Raw genomic sequence first — 26354 nt, forward strand, 5'->3', positions numbered from 1 at the left:
TTTTAGTGGGTGCAGGAATCCCAAGCTGCGTTCGATACGTTGAAAACAACTATGACTAAAGCCCCAGTGCTTGCCCTCCCCAACTTCACCCTTCCTTTTTGCCCTGGAAAAAGATGCTTCGGGCACTGCTATGGGTGTCGTCCTCCATCAACGGAGTCACCCCATCGCATTCTTTAGCAAACCTTTCTGCCCCCGCATGCAGCATGCATCTGCTTACGTGCAAGAGCTACATGTAATCATCGCCACCATCCGCAAGTGGCGTCAGTATTTGCTTGGCCACAAGTTTACTATTTTCACAGATCATCGTAGCCTTCGTGACCTCATGTCACAAGCAATTCAAACCCTGGAGCTGCAGTTTTATCTAGCCAAACTTCTTGGCTTTGACTATGATATTCAGTATAAGGCAAGAACCTCAAACGTAGTCGCGGACTCACTTTCACGCATCGATAACTCATCCTCAGCACAGTGTCTCTGTCTTTCGATTACACACCATGAATTCTTGACCCAGTTAAAAGAATCACTACTCTCTAATTCAGAGTTTCAGAAACAGCGAGAGGCCTTTCAATCTCGACCTGAGGAACACCCAAACTTTAAGCTTACTAATGACCTTCTATTTTTTAAAGGAGCCATCTAGATTAACTCTCGGAATCCATTCATACCATCATTATTGCACGAGTACCATGCTACACCTCTTGGCGGCCATTTCGGGGTCAAGAAAACTTTACACCACCTGCGTTCAAACTTCCGGTGGGATACCATGGCCACTGACGTCAAGACATTCATTCGTCAGTGCAATGTTTGTCAACAAGTCAAACACGTTGCACGCAAATCAGCCGACCTGCTCCAACCAATTCCAATACCTAATGGCATTTGGGAGGACCTGTCCATGGATTTTGTCACGCACCTCCCAAGCTCTCACGGGTTCACGGTTGTCTTCGTAGTAGTGGATAGATTTTCTAAAGGAGTCCACCTTGGTGCATTGCCAACACACTTTACGATGTTCAAAGTGGCCAACTTGTTTCTTAACACCGTATGCAAGCTCCATGACTTTCCCCACAGTATCATCTCTGATCAAGACCCGATTTTCATCGGCTCCTTCTGGCGAGAGCTGTTCAGGTTAAGTGGTACGACACTATGCATGAGCACTGCTTACCATCCACAATCGGATGGTCAGACAGAAGTCATGAATCGCACCATAGAACAATATCTCAGATCTTTCGTGCACAAATAGCCCGCGGAATGGTACAAGTTCTTAGCTTTGGCAGAATGGGCATATAACACATCCCAACATTTCAGCATTGGCGTCACCCCTTACGAGGTAGTATACGGCAAGCCTCCTCCTTCCATTCCTAGCTATCTCCTAGGTTCTTCTCGCAATGATGTAGTTGAAACGATGATACTCACAAGAGAGGAGATCCACGCTACCCTCAGGCGTAAACTCCTCAAAGCCCATAACGCTATGAAGCACTTTGCTGATAAGAAGCAATGAGATGTCTAATATGAGGTTGGACAAATGGTTTATGTTAAGCTCAGACCTCATCGTCAACTTTCACTCCGTATCCATCAACCCAATAAACTCACGAAGCATTACTTCGGGCCATTCTGCATAGTGGAACGCATTGGTAGCATTGCGTATCGTTTATAGCTTCCTGAAGGGTCCAAGATCCACCCTGTGTTTCATTGTTCGATGCTAGGTTCTCACCACGACCCCTTCGAACTACAAACTTCATATATACTAATAAAATAAAAAATTAATTAAAATGCATTGACATTTTTATACTCTCATTTAATTATATATATACTAATAAAATTATTAACTTTTAAAATAATTATTTTAAAAAAAATCATTTAGAGTAACTTTTAATTAAGAGTATTACTAATAACTTTTAATTAAAAGTATTACTAATTAGTGCTCTTAGAATATTTATTAAGAAACTAAAAGAAAAAACATCTATTTTTGACATAGAAAAGTATAAAACAATCATATGCAATATAATTTTATGCATATTATAATAAAAGTATTTTTTTTTAAGTTTGTTAACTAATATCCTAAGATAATAATTAACATTTAGCGTTTATTAATTAATGACGAAACAGACAATTTAATTTATGACTATTCAATTGAAAGTGGAGCATTTTATAATCCGTGTGTCTTGGACTGTAGTTAACTATTGGCATTGGCACTATAAGCATTCATTCTTTATCCCGTAAGTAACGTATGGATCGAAGGACTATGTCTATGATGTCTAGCAAAGTTGATCCCTTCCAGCATCTCAAACTCGTCCCCAATTCCGACGGCACGATCACTCGCCAGCGTGATGACCCACCCATCTCACCCTCACTCAATCCCACCCTTCCCGTCCTCACCCAAGACGCAACCATCAACCGATCAAACAACACCTTCGCCCGCATATTCCTACCCCGCGAAGCACTCGATTCCTCCCCCTCCAACAACCTCCCTCTCGTCGTTTACTTCCACGGCGGCGGCTTCGTCCTCTTCAGCGCCGCCTCTGACTTCTTCCACGACGCATGCGTAAACCTCGCAGACGACACCAACTCCATCGTCGTTTCCGTGGAGTACCGCCTCGCACCGGAACACAGACTCCCCGCGGCGTACGAAGATGCCGTCGAAGCGCTGCACTGGATCAAAGCACAGTCAAACGATTGGTTGCGCAACCACGCGGATTTTTCCAACTGTTACCTTATGGGAAGTAGCGCCGGAGCAAACATCGCGTACCACGTGGGTCTACGTGTAGCTGCGGAGCTTAACGTTTATGGAGACAATTATCTGGCGCCACTTAAGATCAGAGGGCTGATATTGAGTCAGCCGTTCTTCGGAGGAACGAAGAGGGTGCCTTCTGAGGTGAGGCTTGTGGACGATCCGGTTTTGCCGCCGCACGTGTGTGACTTACTGTGGGAGTTGTCGCTGCCCCTGGGGGTTGACCGTGATCACGAGTATTGCAATCCGACGGCTGGCGATGGGCCTGTGATTCTGGATCGGGTGAGGCAGCTTGCGTGGCGGGTGCTGGTGAGTGGGTGCCATGGGGACCCACTTCTGGATCATCAGATGGCTCTGGCAAGACTGATAGAGGAGAAGGGTGTGGCTGTGGTCACCCGTTTTGACCAAGGGGGATGTCATGGGATTGAGGTTCGTGCTCGTAAGCACCAAAACCAACTCTATAACCTAGTCAAAGATTTTATTGCATAATTTCTGACATGGAACTACCATTTCTTTTTAAGCTCTATACTGTATAATTACATTTTCAAAATATTGCTACAAATAAATGTTATTTTCTCTCTTTTGATACTCTCCTCCACCCCTCACTTAGAGACTGTTTGGTATTACGAAAATAGAGAGGGAGATTAAGGAAGAAAGTGAAAATGAGTTGTTTAATAATGTAACGGAATTGAAGGTGTGTATAATGGCACACATAGTATTTCAGTAGCCTACATTTTTAAATTTGAATTGAATGAGTCTCAATTTGTGTATTTTTGTCTTCACACATGCTCAGAAAACAAAGCGAGTATTCAAAGTTGAATGATAAAAGTCATTTTTACCCCCCTTTTTCTCCTATAGGTTAACAATGGCATTACGGTCATTGATGCCTTCTTTGTCAATCGTGTAGTCTTTGTAATCACTTTTGTTGTTATCGTGGTCGTTACGTGGGAAAGACAAGGGTCAATGGTGGTGCTTCAGGATTCCACACAATGTCGTTGTCGTACGTCAATTATTGTGGATGTCACCTAATCTTAAGACTAGTTATAAAGCCAACTGAATAATAATATACATTTTTTTTTACAATTATAAACAATTAAATTAAATGTATGAATTTTTTTTATCAATGGAAAATAAATACAAAAGAGCAAAGAAGAAACGCTAACCGCCCCTAGGATACATTGGACCCATAGCATCACCTAACAACAGATGAGAAAACTCCAAAGGACAAGATGACCAAGTGAACACATTTTCAGCCATGTTAGCACCATATATACTTAGGCGACCAATTAACACATCTATTTTACCCTTCTCTATAGGAATGCCGAATGACGAGATTCCAGTTGAAATTGAGTAATGAACGAATCTTAGTTACCAAGGGAGCATAAGGATGAGTTGAAATGACATCCTCTCTCATGAGTTGAAATGACATCCAATAAAGTTAAATGTATGAATTTAATCAATTAAATTAACTCATGCCACATATTTGTGTACGTACCCCCTATATATTTTGCCAAAAGTATAAGAGTAATTTTTTAAACGTATATTAAATTCTCTTCTCTCATTTTATTTAAATAAAATAACATTACTATTTTATTTATATTTTATTTCCCACCTATTTTTTTCTTAAACCAAAAGTATAAGAAGGTCTTTTTAATTATAACAATATATACGTGCAAATTTAATTTTACAGTAATACGTACCCATAATAATATCTTATTTAGAAAGGGAAAAAGAAAGAGTTTCTTGCTAATTTCTATGCAGGACGGACATATATAGTACATTATGCATGTATATCGTTGTTTCATAGTAACCAATGCCAAGAAACTTCAAATATATTCAATCTTAATTTATTTTGTTACTTATTTTATCATTTAATCATGTACTATCAGATCATATCATATCATATTATATACAAATTTTATTTGTGCAGAGACCAGGGATTTGTTAGTTGTTACCCCGTAGTTGAGCTTAGGCCCAGCTTGCTTCGATTGCTTAGTTTATTTCCAAAAGCTTTAAAGTTTGGACTTTACATTGATGTCATGTGTATAGGTCCAATACTAAAGCACAGTCATGAACAAGAAACCAGACTTTCAGGCACGCAGATCACCTCTTACGTCCATCAAACAGCTAGCTGTTCGTTGAAACCATTGGTCACTACGGAAATGTTAGACCACAGATATCGGGTGAAGATTATTTGAAGACTTCACATGCAACGTGCCTATTAATTATAAAGTCCTAAGCGGATACGTTATACACACTTGTGTATCAATTATTATCATCATTAGTTTAATTAATTACCCTTCGAGATTAACTTGTCAGTAGATTGGCTCAATTGAATTGAACATTCTTACAATTTCATAGAGGACAAAGTAGTATCATAGCAGGAAATACAAAAACGATACTTCGTGTAACGATGCAGATGGCTATGCCTCAAGCATGTCATTCACCACTTATGGTTATGCCTAGCACGATGCAGATGTGTCTGTTTAATGGCTTTTTGGATGGACCAAAGGTTCTCTAATAGGTTTTAATTGGTAAAAGACCTCGATTGTTGCTTCCACATACAGTCTCCCAACAACTATATATATTATGTAAAATAAATAAATACACAAGTCACAACTGTGTATCATATCATAAATAAAAAGTATACGCAAGTGCAACTAATTAATATTTTTACACTTCTTTTTCACTTTCATTATTTTTTAAATTCTCTCTTTCTTATTATTTCACACAACGGCCATCACAACAACTCTTATTTCTGTCTCTTCTCTTATTTTTTTGTTCATGGAGCCCATATTGCTCCAAGTGTGCTTGTCGTCAAACCCTAAAATATGTTTGACAGAAAAAAGAAAGTTATTAATATATAAGAGATTGAGTTTAATGTTTATGTGTGTACAACCATTTGCGTAGCGTATTGAGGTAAGGGAAGGTAAACGTAGGTTAAAAAATAAAAGAAACGAGAGTGAAAATGACTAATATATTCAGTCATGAAGCATGTGCTTTCCTAACGTTTGTTTTTTGTTTGGTCTCACATGCCCTAATGTTTTGGACAAAATTCTATCTTCGTCAACTATGGTTACAAACAAAAAGTAGGCCTCGCAATAAAAGTAATAAAAAGTCGGAAAATGATCGAGGTATACACATTGTTGGGATGTATGAGTGAAAGAAAGAGGTGAAAAAGAAAACACGGGGAAGATAAATAAAGTAATGGATGAGAAAAATGATCTGATAAAAAGCTGAGAGATAAGTAGAAAAAAAAGTGAAGCGGAAATTAATGAGATGAAAAAATATAGATGTATAATAACTCTAAAATTAAAACTCAGTATTGTTAAAAAGTCAAACAAAAGTTTTATTGTGCATCAAAATCCATGTTGATTAATGATATGAACAAAATAGTATTATATAAATAAGGATAATTCTCATTTTTTAATTAGTTTTTGAAATTGAATTAAATTCAAATTCAAATTTTAATATGATATCAATCAATTATGTGACTAAAATAATGTATATTAGTAGATAATCTTTATCTTACTAGTTAACCTTTTGAATTTGAAATATTTTTAAGAGGGTATTAGCTCCTTTTAGTAATTGTTAGATCAATTTAGTCATCTATTATACATATCAAATTATTATTGGATTACGTGTAAATCTCCTTATAAATAAGGAACAACTTTTAAATTAAGAGTTAATTTTTAGGGATTGAATTAACTCACACTCAAATTATATGATTGATTAATTAAGATCAGTGGTTTGTGTTTATAAATTTCTTAAACCATTCGGATGATTTCAATCCAAATTTAACAGTGTTAATCACGCCTTCAAGTCGATACAATTTAACATAGATGGAATTAACTAATAATAAACTTATCTTTAAACAAACCAAAAAGTTGCACTTATGTCCAATCTAACTGTGTAATTCACCCCCAAGAAAACACAAAAAGGAACTTTGATTTACTTGTAAATACTAAATAAGTACATGCACGTGTTGTGCGTAGATAATGTACCATATCTATACACTCCTCGTTTAACATGTGATAGATTTTCATCATTCTCCAACAGTAAATTCCCAATTGTCTAACAAAATCAGAACAACATATGAAACAAAAATAAAGGATAGAATATATTCGCAAACTCACCCAAATGATGTATATATCTTTTGAGACATATTTTTATAATGTTATCATTGTCTTGAGTTACTTGGAAAACTCTAAATCTCATGTTTCAATGAAAGTCCTAAGCAACAAATTTGCAATAGCTCTTTATTTAAGAAGTCTAGAAAAGGCCATCAGGCCATGAGTCATGTTCTCATGCAGTTGGAAATGAATATATGTTAAAGCTTTGTCGTTTCTATCACAAAGACACTTCACTATCTGCCTCACATAATTTAAAAAATAGAAATGACAAGACCTTAGAAGAAATTAGATTTCGTGCATTTGATTAAACCGTTTATGATTGTTGGACATCCTGGCACGTAATTATGGAATGAAATTTGAAGTAAAAGAGAATAAATCTTGCCTTAAACAATTATATTTTAGTGAGGAAAAGAACACGAGGTATTACCGTTTACCAACTCGATCTGATCATGCATTTTTTGTCGTTTCATGACCCTAATAGTTCTGAAAGGGCCATATTAGTTATAGCTAGAGTCAGCTAACCTTGTAAGTACTCAAGAGTTGTTAAACTATATATAATTATCATTTTTTCAGCAAAACTGTATACTTTTTTTTTCAGTTTATCAAATTAAGAAATAATTACCAATTAATCAATACGGGGAGGGAGGTGGGGCTCACTTCCATTTGTATACTCACTAGTGTATTTTACTAGCTGCAAAGAAAAAATTATTGAGCTTTTGTTGTCTTTTGTTGCAATCAAAATTATCAGATAAGACAAAAACATATGTTTCAATCAACAGCTGCAGTTACAAGAGTGAAGTATCTCTTGAATTATAGCTAGTAGATAGACTTGATCAAGATAATTTTGTTGAGATTCCATGAGATTGGTGTTATTAATATATTATCATTGTGTAATAATTAACGGGCAAAATATTTTAATGGCGTCTTTTGTTTTATTTGGAACTCCAAAAAATTAATATTTGACTAAGTTGATAAGTTATTTCAGTTAATATTTATTTTTTTATTAACTAAAAAAATTATTTGACTGTTTAATAAGTATTTTTTCATATTTTTTGAAATTATTAAAAACCTTATAGATAAAAAAAATATGATTGAAAAAGAAAATTCTACTAAAACTAATCAGTTTAATTTTTTAATTTGTTAAGTAATGTCTCAAGCAGTTTAATTTGTGTAGATTAAAAAAATATGATTACCCAGAAAGGTTTTACTAAAGTTAATATGCTAGATTTCAACAAATATTTATTAAAACCATATCAAGTTAGCTAAATAAGTTAAAGAAGTCTATTTAATCATAATAATAAATAATAAATTTTTGAGATGTACAATTTGAAAGTGCGTTTATGTTGTATGTATATGTCCATGGATATACAATTAATAAAACCCTATCAAATGCTTTGATTTATTAAATATTGGCTATTTTTATATTTTTTGAAAAACTATTATTCTTATTTAGTTATCACATATGACACAACTATTGAGCAGATAAATTAATTAATATGAAATTATTTTAACTTAATTAATTATCTCAACTTTAAGTCACATGTATATACGCAGTTACATTAAACATACAATAATACAAATAGAAAACTTTATTATCTCGTTACTCAGCTTGAAAAATATTAATTTTCTCCTGTAAAAAATATATTTGTGGTTTACACCCAAAAAAAAATATATCAACGGCCACAATTAAAATATACCCCTTAGACTCGGGGAAATTTTTTTAATTTATTAAAAACATTTTAAAGACTATATTTAATAACTCGTAATTTATATATACATAATTCATGGGATGGAAAATTCATCCTCTTAATCAGAATATCTTCTTCTATATAATTATTAAGAACAATAATCTATTATTTCTTTAAAATAATAATGACTTATTAATTATTCTCTTAAGTTTAAAATAGATCTCGCTTTATACTATTGTATAAGAATTGAGAAAAAATTAAAATTTAAAAAATAATGTCAAATCAAAATATGCTTTTCTTGGAAATGTATGCCATTAATACTTTATCTCATAAAAAAAAAGCAAATTTTCTAATTATCAAGACAAGATTGTACATTGTACGTTATTAAGCATTTAGTTTAGAGTGAGAAGGGTAAAATTAGAAAAAGTAATAAATATATTTTGATGTTGTAGAACGACAAATAATTTAGAACAAAATAATTTTATTAAAACAATACTTATTTAAAAGAAAGATAAAATATTTTAAATTTATTAAACACTCTTGATTACTTAAAATAAATACTAAATAACTTTATATTTCTGATAACTACTTTTATTTTTATTATTTTCCTAAGCATTACTAATAATAAAATATGGCAAATAATAAAATATATATGAATAGAAAGGCATTGTTGAGTGGAAGCAAAATGGAGGCAAAAGCACAAGATAGTGACGCGTTACCATTTACGTGCCACTTCTATGGTTACCAATTTTAGTCAGATCGGAAGCATAAGCTGTACTGCGTACAGCACTCTTTTCCCAAATAGTGTTAAAACCAAAACATGGAACAATTTGCTCTTGTTAATTATCTCAGGGTTACTCTGCTTCTTCTGGTGTCTATATATTTACGATACTCGAATTAGTGTACATGGCTACTTTTCCCTGTTTTTAATAAATTTATTTATAAAATGTGAAATGAGAAAGATGTCGAAGCGGAGTATATATCAATTGAAACTGGTTATTTTATTTTCTGCTTCTCTACGACACGTAACATGCTTTGTTTACGTCTGCTGCTTGCTCTTTTGTTTGGATTGATGATAAAGATTGGAAAAGGAGTGAAATGAAATGAGATGATAATTAAGTGTGTCACTCGATCATAGCTGTTGGATTGGAAAATAAAAAGGTTTGCTCAATTTATTGGTTAAGAAATTAGTAATAGAAAATTACATAAAAAAGTGTATTGAAATGATGAAGAAATGCATTAATAAAAGTTTTTAATTTGAATTTTTTAATACCATTTAGCATTTACTTAAAAAGTATGTTGGAGAGTAAAACAAAATAATACAATAAAAGATACTAGAAAACAAAAAATAGTAGCAAAATGAGAGGTTCTCTGTAAAAGAAATACTGAGAAATGTCGTTTTACGCAAGAGCGTAGTGTAATGCTTTGTCTTTTGCTTTTTTTAGTTTCTGGTACAGTTATTATTTATATAATGATAGGTAATACGACTGGTTCAATTGGTTGAACAATGCATAAATATTTTAGTGAGTTTTTGAAATAGATTAAAAAACATGGATTCAAATTTCTATTTTTACATCCATAGTTTAAAATAAGCAGAAGTTATGGAGATTAACTTGTCATTTTCATGAATTGATTTTGTAGAAACACGAAAGTAAACATGTTATTAGTGCATATTTGGATGAATATTGACAAAATCAATTTTAAATAAAATTAATTTTACAAAATTGATTTTGATTAAAATTAATTTAAAAATATTTTTTAAAATCAGTCGAGAAGAAATATTATATAAACAGGTACAAAAGGTACCCAAACCCATATATATTAACAAAGTAAACCTATCAAAAATCAACATGGTTATGTAGTATTAATCTCCCAATAACGAAGAGAAATATTTGATAACCATGAAGCCAAAAAATAAAACTGTCCCCACCAATGACTATTTCCTAAAACATCTCCCATGTATATTTTGAAATTGATGTAATTTACATTTAGATATTTTTATTATAAAATGAAGTTAAGAATAAAATTTAATATAAATTTTTTATCCAAACTAAAAATCATTTAAAATTACTTTAACTCATAATTAATTCTGTACCTAAAATCAATGAATGTTTGTAATAGATTTAAAAAAAAACATGAATTCAAGCTTCTCTTTCTACGTGCATAATTTAAAATATGCAGAAGCCATGAAGATTAGCTTCTCATTCTCACGAATCGATTTTGTAGAAACCCAAAACTAAACATGTTATTAATTTTGAAATCTTCTATAATGTGAAATTAAATATGTAAAAATAAATTTAAAATCAATTTTACACTCAAAATTAATTTTCAAACTTCAAATCAAATACACACTTAATTAATATCAGGTATTGTTATTGATTTTCACAATATAAAAAAAAATATAGATAATACTGTACTGATAACTATAATGTAGTATTAAATTGAGCTAGTTAGAATGATTAATAATAATATGGAATTATGGATGCATGCGAGAAGAGCAACAAATGGTTTCCACGTGATGACATTGCCAGGCCTTTCGGGAAGGGAAGAATTCGAATGGGGACTGTTATTGTCCGTACTCCTTATCAATGAGAGCAACTTTTGCATTTTTTGTGGATTATTAGTGAAGGGGTTATTACCTGTTTATACTTTTTTTTTGTTCCTTTTGTATTTTATCCAATCTAAATTTAATTATTCTGCTTTTAAATTTCTTTAATGAAATTCAACCTAACATGTGTCTAGTCCCGACACCCACGATTTATTTTTGCTCACGTAATGCAGAAGTGGTAACAGAAATATGATGTGGCTCACATTATGTTTGTTTCTAAGGAAAGATAAGAAAGAAGCCAAACAGTAATTCGAGTGAGTGAGATAAACTAAGTAACTGAGTGGAAGTCAACTCTAACACCTAATTATACATCAATCGTCTTTCTTTTATATTTTTATTTTTTTTCTTTAAAGGAAAATGATTAAAATAACATGAGAATTGAGAAGAAAGTTGCAGCATCTAAGGGACGACTTTAGTGAAAATGGCTTTTGCATGATCTAAATTACACGAGCCTCCAATTTCTTGCAGAAATGATGATTTCACACTTTCAACGAACGAATGTGTTCACTTTAATTATGCGGAAAAAGAGAGAGGAAGGAAGTAGATAAATTAAAGTAAAAAATAAATATAATAATTAATGTTAAAAATTAAAAAAAAAAGAACAAAAAAGGATGTTAGACAGTTATAATAATTGAACTGTGAAAAATTAAAATTAAAATTTTAAGTATGTTTGAAAATTGGGAAAAAGGGGGAAGAGAAGAAAGAAAATAGCGGACATACAAAGTTTATATTTATTTGGATGTTTCCAATTTATAAGGAGGAAAAATAGAGAGCTAATTAATTTAAAACAATCAATAATAACGTGAACTTATAATTTTATCTTTTTTTACAACCATCTTTAATTATTAAAATCTAATATAATTTTCTCCTTAAAAAATTTCAACTTGGAAGAACTTAAATATATATAAGAAAGGATTTAATAAAAGTCTCAATTTACTGATCTCCCATATTTTTCTAAAAGTCCTTGCCAAAGATTATACTAATTAGGACTTACAGGATGCTAAAATAATTTTCTTTGAATGAGTCAAACAATATATTGAACCTTCAAAAGGGAAACAAAATCTAAACATTCAACACGCACGAGAAAGCAATTGCAGTTCTAATCAAGGGATCTTAGATCCGAATAGTTGTTTTCAACTAGTCGTACGTAGCTTAGTCTTAGTGAAGGGTTATGAAGAAATACTCTATCAATATATTTAACAAAATAATTGGCAGAGGGTTTGACTTCTCATTGTCAACCATTTTGGGAGAAAATAATGGAAATAAGTTGGATGCAGGGAGAAGAATGATTATAGGTACTTAATAAAAAAAATATGAAGCTTAATACAAAAAAGAATGATTATAGGTAGGGTTAATTATGTAATAAAAAAATAAACTGATTATTAGATTAAATCAAATTGAAATTGCTAATTTTTTAACTAGAATTTATTTGCAATGTTAATTTGTTAATTATAATGTATTGACCGTATGTAAATTTTTTAAATTGTTATTTAACTATACATCGTTATATGTAATAAACTTGTTAATTTTTAATCATAACAATTACCATAAAATCGACTGACAGTATAAAACCTTTTATTTTAACAATGTATAACAATTCAAATCCTTTAAGTATAAAAAAGAAACAATTCAAATCTTTAAACTAACCAAATCAAATTTGTATTTAATTGGACCGATACATATATATATATATATATATATATATATATATATATATAATTGTTTTCTATGAATAAAATATTTATAAAAAAAATAATATTTTCTATTATATATTTATATATGTTATTTCAATCATTTTAAAATTAATTAAATATTAAAAAAAGTTTGAGTTGGATTTAATATAGATAGATAATATGTAATTCAATAATGGTTGAACTATACTCTTTATTAACCTATTTAATCCAAATATTTGTAACATTCTACATTTTTTTAATTTGGATTAAGTTAAATTGATCGGTATTATAATTTAAATTAGAATAGTGATCAACTCAACCCTAAAAAATTTACCAAACAAATGACTATTTTAATAAGTGTACAATAATGATACTTATATATATTATTTTCATTACATTTTTATATCACTTTTATATTAATAAAATAATAAGAAAAATATTTTTTAATTATACATATTCTCTTTATTTTTACTTTCATAAAAAAGTGTAAAAATAATTATGTGCAAATATGAAAGTTCATTTTTAATAATAGCAAACTTATTTTTACACTACTTATATTATATTTCTTATACTTTTCTAAGTAATAAATGATAGAACACATATTTAAATAATTTACTATTTTGTCCCAAATAAGTAAATAGTATGAATTTTGTTCTTTCTCACTCGTTTACCTCTCCTTAATCTAAACTCTATCTGATGTGAGATAAATACCTGAAAATAAACTTAAATGGTAAAGTCATTATCTATTTGAGAGGTGTATTGAGTGAATTGAATGTAACTTACATTCTTCATATCCTAATTATTGTTTAGTTATATGGGAAAGATTATCGAGTTGATAACCTTATCCATTAAAGATGTGTGCTTGCAATGGTGATTGATTGGTTGAGGCCGACTACCCATAGATTTGATATAGCACAAATTTGTTTGCTAAATTGACACAAATCTATTATATATTTCCCACAATTTTCTTTTTATCTAGATTTTTTTATACCATTTTTCTCTTTATTTTTCGTCTTTTCTCAAATCGAAAATACTGTTAAGATGTGATTATGTAAATATTACATTTTAGAATCTGCTCTTCCTAGATTTGTGGAAAATTACCATTTTCTTTCCATATAAAACTTAGGTGCAATAATTTATGTGGTTTTATTGCAATGATTAATGTTTGAGGCTCAATAATAAATTAAAGACTAAATGTATACAATTTATACTTTCTAATAAATTTTAGTAAATAAAAATATATTTAAAAGAATATATTACAAAATGTCATGTGATTCCATCTGACAACTAGTGATGACTATTATTGTCGTTATAGGCTGCAAGTTCATTCCCTTTAAAGGTTACATTTCCCGTGAGAAAAGTTGCTTCAATTATCATATCAATATGCACATTACATGAAGAACTCTTCTTCTATATCATCAAATTAATGAAGATTACAGAATCACCCGAAGAATTTTGTTTATTGATTCCTTTTGAACTATTTTATGTTCCCTGTTTGATTCATCACTCAATGCTAGTGTACCATAGCCCCATAGCCCTACTCAAAACATGAAGAAACTCCTACTCAGTGTCACCTTTATCTGCCTTTGTCAAACAATATTCCACGTATCACATTTTTGTTTTTTTTTTTGTTTTGGGTAGATCAAGGGCCCTTGATGTGCTTCTTGAAATTTCAGTTACTTTTCCGTTGCAGCCAGTTGGCAAATGCCTCAAGGGTTTTCATGTCAGCTCGGTAATGCTTTTGAGTGAACTCAAGCAGCATTGGCCATGTAAAATCAGGGTATAGCCTTGGGCCCAAATTGTCCACTAATTCACATGGTGGACTTACCACCTTGTCACTTCTTGGACACAAAAAGAAAGCAAGAGATTTTCTTGTTGTCTGGCTATTCACCACTGCCCTATGCAAGCAACTCTTGTATCTCCCATTTGAAAGTGCCTAATCAATAGAAGAAAAAAAAACAAGTTTGACATCAACACATGAACCCAGATTCAAGCTCACTGTTTGGTTTGGTAAGACAAACAAATGAATGAAAGTCAAGAGTAATTAACATAGTAACATACCATGAAGGTATCACCAACATTGACAACAAAAGCATTGAAATCCGGCTTGATGGAATGCCACTCATTGTCAACACAAACTTGCAAGCCACCCACTTGGTCCTGGTGAAGAATGGTCAAAGATGTTGGATCACAATGAGGTCCAGTGCCCAAAGTGAGGTCAGGTTTTTGACAAGGAGGGTAGTAATTGAGCCTCATTATTGAACTATTCTCTTCAAAAAACTCCCTAAAGCAGGCTCTACCAACTCCAAGGCTCATTCCTAGAAGCTCCATTATACCTAAAGAAAGACGGCTCATGGCATCACAGTAATCCTGGTAAACTTTCCTGTATAAATATGCAAAAAAACGAGTCAAACGAAATGAAACATAACCCACCAGGTCGGCCTTCCGATGGAATTTTGAATAGTTTGCATGAGGTGATAAGTTCAAATCTCAGTGTCGTTATTGTAAAAAAAAAAAAGAGAGAAAGAAACATAACTAACTAGGTTGGCCTATTGATGAAATTTTGGGTAACTTGCATGAGATCCTAAGTTCAACCCTCATTGTTGTTATTATAAACAAGGAAAAACATGGGTTGATGATATATGAACAAAAATGGTAAAAAAAAAAAGGTGAGACATATATTTTGATTACCCAAATTGCTCAAACTCATTGCCCATTTTACTGCACAAGTAGTCTTTGACAAGAGTTGGTGATGAGTTTTTGTCAGCTGAGTACTGAAAGGAAAGTGTCTCTTTCCAAGGGAGCTTTGAGGAGAACCTGCCAGTGAAGCTACTAGCATAACCACAGTGCTCCCCTGGCTTCCTCTGTGCCCTCTGTTTCTGAGACAGGGGAAGACCAAAGAAGTGCTCCATGTAAAGATGAGCATCAGATATCAACCGTTGATCAATCCCGTGATTCACAACCAGAAAAAAGCCATGCTTTTGGCATGCCTCACCAACAAGCCTTGAGGCTTCCGCTGCGGCAACTGGATCACCAGAGAGGAACCCTCCCAAGTCAATGAATGGGACCAACAACTCGGGTTCGTCCAAGCATGCTTTCTCCTCATCGGGCCAGATGAATTGTGAGGGTATGTGAAGTTGGTGTCTGAGGACTGAGGCATCAAACACCAGTGGCTGCTGTTCTTGTTGTTCTTTGGTTGTTTCTTGGGGTGGTGCTTGAGGCATCATGGGTATACTTGTTATGCAGTCTATTGCCATTGCATTAATTATTAATAATACAAGGTTGTTTGTTTGGTTAAGAGAGTGAAGAGGCAGAGAATGAAGTTGTTGTTGTTGTTGTTGTTGTTGTTACGAAGAGAGGGAGAGTGAAATAATAATAATAATAATAATAATAATAATAGGTTGGTAGAAGAGATGAAAGAAAAGCCAAGGCCGCTTGTTGGGGAAATCGTGGAACAAATATTGGAATCTTATATAAGCTGAGTATCAGTCGAGGACACACCTACACGCGCGCATACTCTGTTCTGGGTCACTGCCGCACCCACTCTGATGCAACTCCACTTCTACTCAACCATTGGTAAAAAAATTAAAAATATATATATTTATAAGAGATTTTTTTTTTAACAATATAATTTTATATATTCTAATAACATTTTTTTCTTTTAGATCATCAACCAATACCCTAAAGACACTAATCAACATTTACCTTATTCAAATTATAAATAAGAATAAGTTTTATGAAATTTTGTAGTTTTTAATCTATTTGAATTAATAATAATAAGTAATATATGTTTTCTTAATGGGTTGGGTTCTTTTCAAATGCTACCTTTGTTTTACACAGACAAAAAAATTAATAAATAAATAAATAAAAATAATAATAAATTTACAAAATTAACCTTATCATTATTAATTTATTTTTTGTTTTCTAACTCATATCTTAATATAAAAAAAGATATAAATAAAAAAAATAATTAATGTTATATTGTAAAACTAAAATAATAAATATTTTGGAACAATTAATTTTTCTTATACAACAATTATAATAAAATAGATGAAATATAATTTTTTGTCTTGGATCAAATCACAAGTATTCCTTAACTCACTAATCTCATTTATAATGTGTGATTGATGTTGATCCAAAAAAAAAAATCAATAAAAATTTATTAAATAGATTATTCTTTCACATGTAAATGTAAGATAACCTTGTACTATGGTATTAATCATTTGAATTACTTAAAATACAATTCCACCCAACTTTTTTTCTCCATTAAGAAGATGAATCCAATATGTTTACTAAATTTCTTTTGAAAAATTAAGTATCTTGATTTTTATATATAAAAAAAGAAGAACCAACGGAGTTTAAAACGAGTTAGATGAATGAATTTGTTTCTTTTTTAAATGGCTTTTTTTCCCTCTTATTTCTACTTCTCACTCTCTCCTCTCTCAATTCCCTCTTTTTCATTCCTCTTCGTACTCTCTCTTTTCTATTGGGTCATTTCTTTTAAATTAAGATAAATAAAAACCGCCAAACTACTTTATGTTTCTCTCTTATTTTTCTCCTTATTTAATTTTTTCATTTATTTCCTTAAACATGTTAATGCTTCGGACTAAGATCATTTTCGGTGACATTTTTAAAATCTTGAACAATGATTGTTTCACGTTATTTATCTCTCCACCATTACTTAGCGTTACAATAACAAAAAAAAAAACGTGTCTCTTTTTATTGGATGATGTGACATCAATTTCATATAGATAAAAAGAAAAATATACACACAGACAATTATTTTTGGGGAGGTCCTGCAATCGACCTTTTTAGAGGAAACAACTGTAGGAACTTGATGCGAATTGTGAAAGGCAAAAGCACAAGTAACTACTACAAGTGACAACTCCACTATGGCATGTCGTTAACAAAAAATCTTGGAAATTGGATGAATTCAAGATCATCTTGTTAGTGATTCATGAAAACGATGAAAAAAGTTGGAAAAAAAAGTGTGACGATAAAGAACACGCATACAAGACTACAAGTACATTATCAACTAGTGTGACAAGTCCTCTCAAAGCATCTCTATGTGGAAGCAGTTGCTAACTGTAACTAAACGATGGAAAGAGAGTGATATATACAGACAAGTTTTTCTGTTGATTTCAGCTATATATATAGAGAGAGAGACTACAGAGGAAGGAAGTGCAGACATGGCGATAAGTTTCCATTTCATGAAAGCACCACTACAACGAGCAATGACTAGATTAGTATAAATTACTTATCAATTCTTTCTTAGTATGAAAGTTTAAGATTTAGTTTAATTAATAATATTTAATAACCCATAAAATTAACTACGTAAAAATCCATGAATACCATAGTAAGCAATAGGTAATGAAAAATGTCTCTTATATATCATACTATATATAATTTATTAATAAAAAAACACTATATATAATTTGAGGATAAGAGATAATGGTGATTAAGTTTGACTAGTATGTAAACATGTAGTGCTAATAAATGCATAAGGTTGGGATCCCGAAAGGGTTTTATCTAAATACTTGCTGTGTTAATAGGGAAGGAGAAAAAAGGTGGACATTAGTGTTTTTTTGCCTACTATTGTATAACAAGCAATATAAGGTCAGAAATTTGCCCTAGGATCTGAATAGAGATGATCAATCCGGCAAGAGTTACATTTTTTGGAGTGGTTTCTTTTTTTGTACTGATTATTTGGAGTATTTAAATTCAGATTTTGCTTCTTTTCAGAGCCATGTACAAACATTTTAGGGTTTAAGGTGAAAATGTTAAATGAATCTTTTTTTTACAAGAATTTTAAAGAAACTTAGGATATTATATAAAATATCAATTTTTATATTAATCTTCTAGCTTTTTTAGCTGCAAAATTATTTATCAGAGTTTTATAATCAAACAATTCTAACACTTCACTTTCAATAGATAAAATAACTAACTCATTCAATCTATCTTGTAATATTGTTGATTTTAGATATAATTTAAGCAATTTTAATTTTGAAAAACTTCTTTCAGCAGTAACAACTGTTACAAAGATTATCAATAAAATTTTATATGCAATGTAAACATTTGAAAAAGAATCTAAAGTTTTAATATAACTCAATACTTTTATTGGTGTGTTAATTTCTTCTCTTAACATTTCTCTTAGTACTTTCAATTCTGAAAATAAATCAAGACTATCAATATCAGACTTTTTAGATAAATGATTTATGATAACCATTACATTCATAACTTAAGATTATGTAGTCTTATTAATGAAAAAATGATTACAAATAATAAATCATATCTTAACAAAATTTACCACTTAATAATTTAAATTTACAAAAAAATATTAAAAATGTAAAAAAAAAATGAAACTCTAGGGGGCCTAAAACAAATGCCTCATTGACCTTATGATTTCCACGGCCCTGCTTCTTTCCATAGGAGTGGATCGAGTTGAGAAAAAAAAAGAACTAGATTTAAGAATAGTGATAACGAAAATATAGTAAAGTTATCGTTAATTTTATACACATGTAAATGATTTTTAATTCTTTTATTTAATAATTAATATATAAATATTTTTAGTTTTTTCTTAATACAACTTGATCTTTTAATTTATTTTTTCCTATAGAAACTTAAATTTATTACTTATTGTGATTGATTGACTGTTTCTTGAATGGTCCCCGTAATAGACACCTAACTCTATCTTTGGATTCTTCAAAAAAAAAAAAAAAAGAATTCTATCTTTGGATGTAAAGACATCATGTGAGCATATGCTAAGGACATAAGGCCTCTAGAAATTAAACATGTTTATTTATTTATATATTTATTCAAAAGATAAAGCGTAATTAGATACAATTTTTTATGTTCTTTAACTGTTTCTACATATATATTTAAACTAAAATTAGAGTTTTATATCTGATGAGTTAGGTGAAAAATATTGTATTAAAGATTAATATAGATTACTGAAATTAAACTTTGATATTAATTAAAAAAATAACACTAAAAACACTTAGAGCCGCATCTAAGTTTTGTTGGTAAACAAAGTAGTATATGATAGTATGTTGAACTTGCCTATTAAAATGTCCGTGATCACAAAAATAGATACTATATAGTCTCAAAGTGAGTCAGTTAATTTGTCATCGAAGGGATATATACAAAGATAAAGTTTAATTTCTACACATTATCAACCGAAAGTCCACTTCACCTTATAAAAAAAAAATAGCGATTGGGACTCGAGAGAACAGAGATAAGAAATTAATTAAATACAAATATGATATTGAAATTTCCACCAGCTAACCATAATTCCTAGACTACAATGCATTCAGAATATAAAAGAATCTTTCAACAAAAATAAAAGCTTATCTGATTATTAACTGAGGTCGGTACATATAATCAGCAAATTTCTAGACATTGTTCAAATTAAGAATCATTACCGATTAAAATTAAGTCGTTTTAATAATCTCACTGATAATAAGTACTTGTGCAGGCTTAAGCTCATCGAAATCTAAAGTTAGAATCACGCATTATTCAGTAGATCGAGTAATTTGCTTTTAATTAATTTGTTCTTGGCAAATGCGATGCGCCTTTTCTAGTTTCGCTATCATGCACAAACTATAATAAAGTGACACATAAAATCGCAGTTCGAGTGGCAAATGGGGTTGGCCATGATTTTCCTTGCAATTACAGAGGAGCAGAGGCTGGATTAGTTCTGTCCAAGACAAACAATGCAAGTTGCCCCCAACAAGCAGAACCGATCATGTTGGGCCTAACTATTACAAGTAGAAAGTGGTTTCCATTAAATTTTGAAGACAACAGGGTTCATATATATTCTTTCATTTTCCACTAAAAGATGGCATCATTTACTAATTACTACTATCGCACACGTACTATCAATTGGTGGTGGGTCATATGGTGTTTTTGGATTTTATATAAGAATAAGAACTTGGCAATAGTAGCATCATATCCCGAATGGAGTTTAGTCCTCCATCTTGAAGTGAAATATAGTTGATTTTATGGTAGAAGTGATCACACACACAAAATAAAGTAAAGTCATCTACAATAATGATGTCTTTAATCACTCGTTACAGATATGTTCTCAAGTTGTTGGGATTCCAGACATCCTATGTGAAGAATTTTCACTATTTCATTTTAAAACTAATTATAATCAAATACTGAAGAGAAGTTCGGTTCGTTTTAATTTGATACAAATGTTAGTCACTAACATGTATTATTTATTCTTTATGAAAATTGTATAAAAAGCATTTTTGGTGCCAAGTTACAGGTATCTTTAACTTACTAGTTTAGGAGAAAAAAAAAAACAAACTAACTTGCTATTTTAAGTAGAAACGAACCGAAGTACTTACATTTTTATTCCGAAAAAGATTACTCGAGCACTGATATGACACTCTATAGATGAGCATATAACTGGCCCACTCCACTAGTAGTAGTTATGACTCCAAAAGTCCAGTTAATCCACTTCATAATTGATGTTCGCAAAGAAACACCACTGTTTGAAGTTTGAGCATTGCATAAAAAAATCTTAAGTACTTAATTAAAAAAATTATTTGATTCTTTTATATAAAATATTGTATTAATTTAAATGTATACTATTTGTATGACAAATGATAATAAAAATAATAAAATTTAAATTTAAGATAATTTAAAATGTAACATATTATATAAATATTTATTACATACTGATGCTCTTATTTCGAGTGAAATAAGATAAGCCTTTTCTGGTAAAAATAAAATAAAATGTCATATATGTCTAATGTTCTATTTAATGTTAATATCTTTATAGACTTGTTCTCCTAAGCTTAGAGGTATACTTTTAAAGATAAAATATGAGTTATAATATTGATGATTTTTTTTTTGTGTGTGTGGGGGGGGGGGGGGGGGGGAGTGGGGAATAGAATATTGAAAGAAAAAAGAGAATATTGATTTATTTTAATTAAGTTAACCGTTAATATGAGAATTCATGTTATTAAAAAAAATAACACGAGGTCAAGGATTAAATAATAAATATAATAATTTTTTAAAATTTAAATTGATAAATGAAAACGAAAACAAAACTGTCCTTATCTCTCGTTCTGTTAGTCACAGTCTTTCTCACTTTTGAGTTCCTCCATCAATGTCCCAAAGCTACTTTTGGCTTTTCAATTATATCAATTGGTAAAATCTTACACTTGTAGTATATTATTATTATTATTATTATTATCATTATTATTATTTCACTTTGAATTGTATAATACAACAACACAAATCATGATTGTCTCAAATACCTATTGCGTCAATTGCCTGAACATCCTAGTATTTGACATGTTGGATCAATTGCATATTGAATTGTTAAATATCACAATTGCTTGTCAATTGCTTAGTTTATCAATTTCTTTTAAAAAATGGCAGCCTGCATTAATAAACACATGTCATGCAAAATAATAATCAACATAATTTTTTTTATAGATACATACATGATTATATTTATCCTCATATATATATATATATATATATATATATATATATAAACATAGAAGTTTTTTAATAAAAAAGGGGTGGAGTGCGAGAGGAAGATGAAGATATCATTCCAACTAAATTAGTATCTTGACATCCCATCTTTAATTCCCCGAAAGTCAGACCTCATTTATCATTGCAACATAAAAGAAGATATGAACAAACATTGGGAAGGAACAAACCGTGTCCAAGGAATTAAAACCGTGCCTGATGAGATTCTATAAAATAAGATTAGGGGGAGAAACCCATCAAGGAATGCCTATGTTTTGAGCCCTAGTGTCAAACTTGTTGGCACAAGTATTAATTACCTTCCATGTGATATTCTAAAAGTTGTAAGAGTGAGGTAATTTTATTCAATTCATCCACGAGTAAATATAGGATCTAAAATTATAATTTTAAATTATTTTTTATGGATTTTATAATATTATATAAGATTAAAGATTTCTCTAATTTTTTAATGATAACCCTTATTTTAAAATATTATATAAATTTTAATAAATCCCAGGTGAATCTTAATTTTAAATATTTTATTCTTTTCCTCACATGATTCTACAACACCAAGGTTCACTTTTCTTCTTTTCTCTCTCTGGCTTCTTCTTCTCCTCTTCTTCTTCCCCCTTCCCCCTTCCCCTCCCCTTGGTACGTATTATTTTTGTTGATGTGCTTTGTTTTTTTTGTTGGTTTTTTTTTTTGTTATTCTTCATCTCCTTTTTTCCTCTGTGCATTTCAACTCTTCTTCTTCTGCCCTTTTTACTGTTACCAGATGAAGAATATATTTTTTTTAAATTGTGCAGATCTACAAAGTTCTTCCCCAAGAACTGAATCTCCAATGGAGATCTTGAATGATGCTTTTTTGTCGGATCTGGAAAAGTTCAGATCTATCTCAAAGATCCAACATTAAAGATACTCTTGAGAAAACAAGAGTGAACAGTTTGGAGTCTGCTCCAACCACAACCAGCAGGTCCAGATTTCTTCTGCGGCTTTCTCAATTGCAATTATAGCTAAACATGAAAGTAATTATTTGAAAAAGTTACAAAATTACATACTTTATTTCCCCCTTTCTTTACCACGTGGATGCACCACTCATGTCATTAACTTTTTGGATAAAAGCTCATCTGTAGTACCTCTGGAGCAAAATTACTCAGTTAATGCCATCAGTGTTCATATCTTAATTCATACTTTAAGCAATAAACTGCACATCAAGCCACAGTGTTTCTTAGTTTGTTTGTCTGAAAGACTAAATTTCTCGGATCCACGGTTAAATTTTTTAATTGCAAAGATCTAGACCATTTAAAATACTCCATTTTACATAAAATAAAACAGGATTTTTTTCTTCTAAAAATATATATGCCATTCGTTTACAAATGTACCCCATGCAGTTCAAATTTGATCTGTAGGGGGGACTCGGCTCAAATTCTTCAGCAATTTCACAATGTGGGTTGTAAGCCCTCCTTTATTTACCGAAAAAAGTAATCTGACAATCACCACATTTTTATTGTGCTTTCCCTCTTGCACATGTTCAAATTTATCTCACTTAATCTTTTTGTCCAAAAAATATACACCCAATTGTGTTTTTTATGGTTTTAGTCCATAAAATATTACTCTTGATAATTATTTGAATAAGAAATTTCTAATTAAACTAAAACAATCTCGTTCAACTGATTTAGTTTTATAACATTTTTATGGTTTAACCTACATTAACTTATATATTCACTAATTAAGCTGACTTATTTTAATATAGAATTAAACCCCCCTAACTTTTTCTAATGGAAGCTATCATAGAGTCTGGTTGTAAATGCATTATAGAGGGGATTAAAGAAAACTATATAGCTCACACTGAATTAGGTGTTATTGTCTATTTATGCAAACACAGGTTATTTTCTTTTTTAAACTTTGAGACAAATTTTGTTAGAAAACAAGCTAATTTCGTTGTTCATCTTTTAGTGAGAGCGGCAAAATTTCATATTTGTCACCAAATTTATTATTACATACTATCTTATATTGAGACACATCTATTATTTCCTCTTCAAAATTTTACTAATGAAAATCACATATGAGCTTAATTAGATCAAATTAATTCACGAGTCACAGCAAAATCCAATATTAATTCATTCAGCATATTTGTAATGACTTGGCATCTCAAACTTGTAGTAATGTGTCAGCAAACGAAGAATCAAATAAATATGTTCAACTTCCTCACCTAACAAATATAATCTATAATATTATAAAAGCAAAAAAGGTATTTAAGCCACACTTACTCTTGAGTCTCGATTGACTAAATACCTCTCAAACAAAGTTACCACAAAAATTAATTTCTTTTAAGAAAATATCAACTTATCTCTTATTATTAAAGTGAAGAAGTTATGCAATAAAAATTTCGTCTTTTTTACATGCAAATTTTGCCCTAATTCATATAACTTAATATCATATCTGAACTATTGAACATTTATACGGGAAATCATTCCCATTATTATAAATCACGTAAATTAAGAATACTATCAATCACAAGCTTGAATTTCACATTAATGATGGAGGATAATGGAATGAATTTTAATTATTACTAAATTTATACGTCATATAAATAAAAATTATATTAATATTATTATAAAAATTATGCGTGTTAATATGTAGGTGTGTATCACAATTATTTAATTGATATTTATTTTTTAAATTACAATTAATTGATACAGAGTTAGAAAACTTAATTTTATATTATTGAATCCTAAAAAGTATTAAGTGAGGTAATTTGCTATAGATATTAGTTAAACGAGGATTTTAGTCATAGCATAAATATTGTTTGTTTTTATATAATTAAAATTTTTAAGAATGAAATGTCTTTGAATATATAAACTTTATTTAGATTAAAATTATCTATCTTTAATTTATGTTAGATAAGAAATTACACACGTTGATATGCGTATATATTTTGATAAACAATTAAATATGTTTCATTTTTTGAAAACATGAATTTCCAATCCTGTTGAAAGTGGCTCAATATTTTAATGCATTTTGAAGAATGGAGTATTATTTATATTTTTTAAAATTGAGTTTATAATTTCTAATCTCTTATTATTAAAGCAAAGAGGTTCTGCAATGAAATTCTTCCTCTTTTCTGCATCCAAATCCCGCCCAAATTCATGTAATTTAACTATTACATCAGAACTTTTTACGTAAATCTATTTTTTTCTTATTTATTATATTTTCAATGATGAAATTACTTAAAATTTATTTTACTTGGATCAATTTATATTTTTTATACATTAATATCTACAAGTAAACTTTGTTAATTCAAACAGTAAACCTTACATAAATTTAATAATTTAATTTCTTAAAATTTTCTAATAATATTTATAGATATTTTTTATATATTCATAATAACACAAAAAAGGTATTACCCGTGTCCAAATAGTATTATAAATAATGTGAAACTCATAACATTTTTTTTAGACTCATTATCATAGGACTGATTAGTTGTCTTTGCTTTTAAGAGATATGATTCAACTTCTTATCTTGAAATTCTTTTGATAAAGATTACATGGTAAACTAATCCTTTTTTTCTTTTGCTATTCTTTTTGTAAAAGTCATTATCATATGAAAATTATAAGGCTTAAACACTTTTTTTTAGAAGATAAATATATATAAATATCTTTTACATTTTTGTCATATTAATTATATATATATATATATATACACACATATATAGGTGATTCCGATGTCCTAACATTATTGTATCCCAATTTCTATGTTCATACTATATCCATTGTTCATGTCAATGTCTTCTGGCAACATTTGTCCCCCAAATTATAAAATTTCCAAAATTCCAAAACTGTTAAATTCCACATTGGTCACTGCAGGATAATGGATATTGGGTGGAGAAGAGGGACAGAGGGAAGACAGCAATCAGGTCCATTTGTAGAGGCAACTAACATGATGGTGTAATTATCAGTGTCATGCAGATAGAAGGTAAGACTAATGAGCATTTCCTGGTGAGAAAATCCCAAGAAATTGACATCCCCAACAAGGTTGGGTCTTAGC

The 26354-nt window shown here is 30.4% G+C and overlaps 2 protein-coding genes and 1 long non-coding RNA gene across 3 annotated transcripts; 2 read left to right on the forward strand and 1 right to left on the reverse strand.

The window, feature by feature from the left end:
- Positions 1–2026: 2026 nt before the first annotated feature.
- LOC100777786 (carboxylesterase 1) lies at positions 2027–3445 on the forward strand. The gene has a single exon (XM_003556032.5). It carries the CDS (start codon positions 2219–2221, stop codon positions 3206–3208), a length of 990 nt encoding a protein of 329 aa, XP_003556080.2. The 5' UTR covers positions 2027–2218; the 3' UTR covers positions 3209–3445.
- Positions 3446–14102: 10657 nt separating this feature from the next.
- On the reverse strand, positions 14103–16258 carry GA20OX8 (gibberellin 20 oxidase 8). Its single transcript, XM_003555313.5, has 3 exons — positions 15513–16258; positions 14883–15204; positions 14103–14757 (listed from the first exon to the last, which is right to left on the reverse strand). The coding sequence occupies exons 1-3, from the start codon at positions 16076–16078 to the stop codon at positions 14494–14496; spliced, it is 1152 nt and encodes a 383-aa protein (XP_003555361.1). The 5' UTR covers positions 16079–16258; the 3' UTR covers positions 14103–14493.
- Positions 16259–22849: 6591 nt separating this feature from the next.
- Positions 22850–23369, forward strand: LOC102662235 (uncharacterized). The gene is made up of 2 exons (XR_420361.3): positions 22850–22958; positions 23114–23369. It is a non-coding gene; the product is annotated as an uncharacterized lncRNA (long non-coding RNA).
- Positions 23370–26354: the final 2985 nt, after the last annotated feature.

This window comes from Glycine max, chromosome 20 (genome assembly GCF_000004515.6).
Source record: "Glycine max cultivar Williams 82 chromosome 20, Glycine_max_v4.0, whole genome shotgun sequence".
NCBI classification, from domain to species: Eukaryota; Viridiplantae; Streptophyta; class Magnoliopsida; order Fabales; family Fabaceae; genus Glycine; species Glycine max.

What these genes read in the sequence shown, in the direction of transcription:
- LOC100777786 (XM_003556032.5), top strand. Translation starts at nt 2,219, where the DNA reads ATGGATCGAAGGACTATGTCTATGATGTCTAGCAAAGTTGATCCCTTC.
- GA20OX8 (XM_003555313.5), bottom strand. Translation starts at nt 16,078, where the DNA reads ATGGCAATAGACTGCATAACAAGTATACCCATGATGCCTCAAGCACCA. An exon ending in AATGAGTTTGAGCAATTTGG is followed by an intron (nt 15,205 to 15,512) that starts GTAATCAAAATA and finishes ATATTTATACAG; the next exon opens with GAAAGTTTACCAGGATTACT. An exon ending in ATGTTGGTGATACCTTCATG is followed by an intron (nt 14,758 to 14,882) that starts GTATGTTACTAT and finishes TCTATTGATTAG; the next exon opens with GCACTTTCAAATGGGAGATA.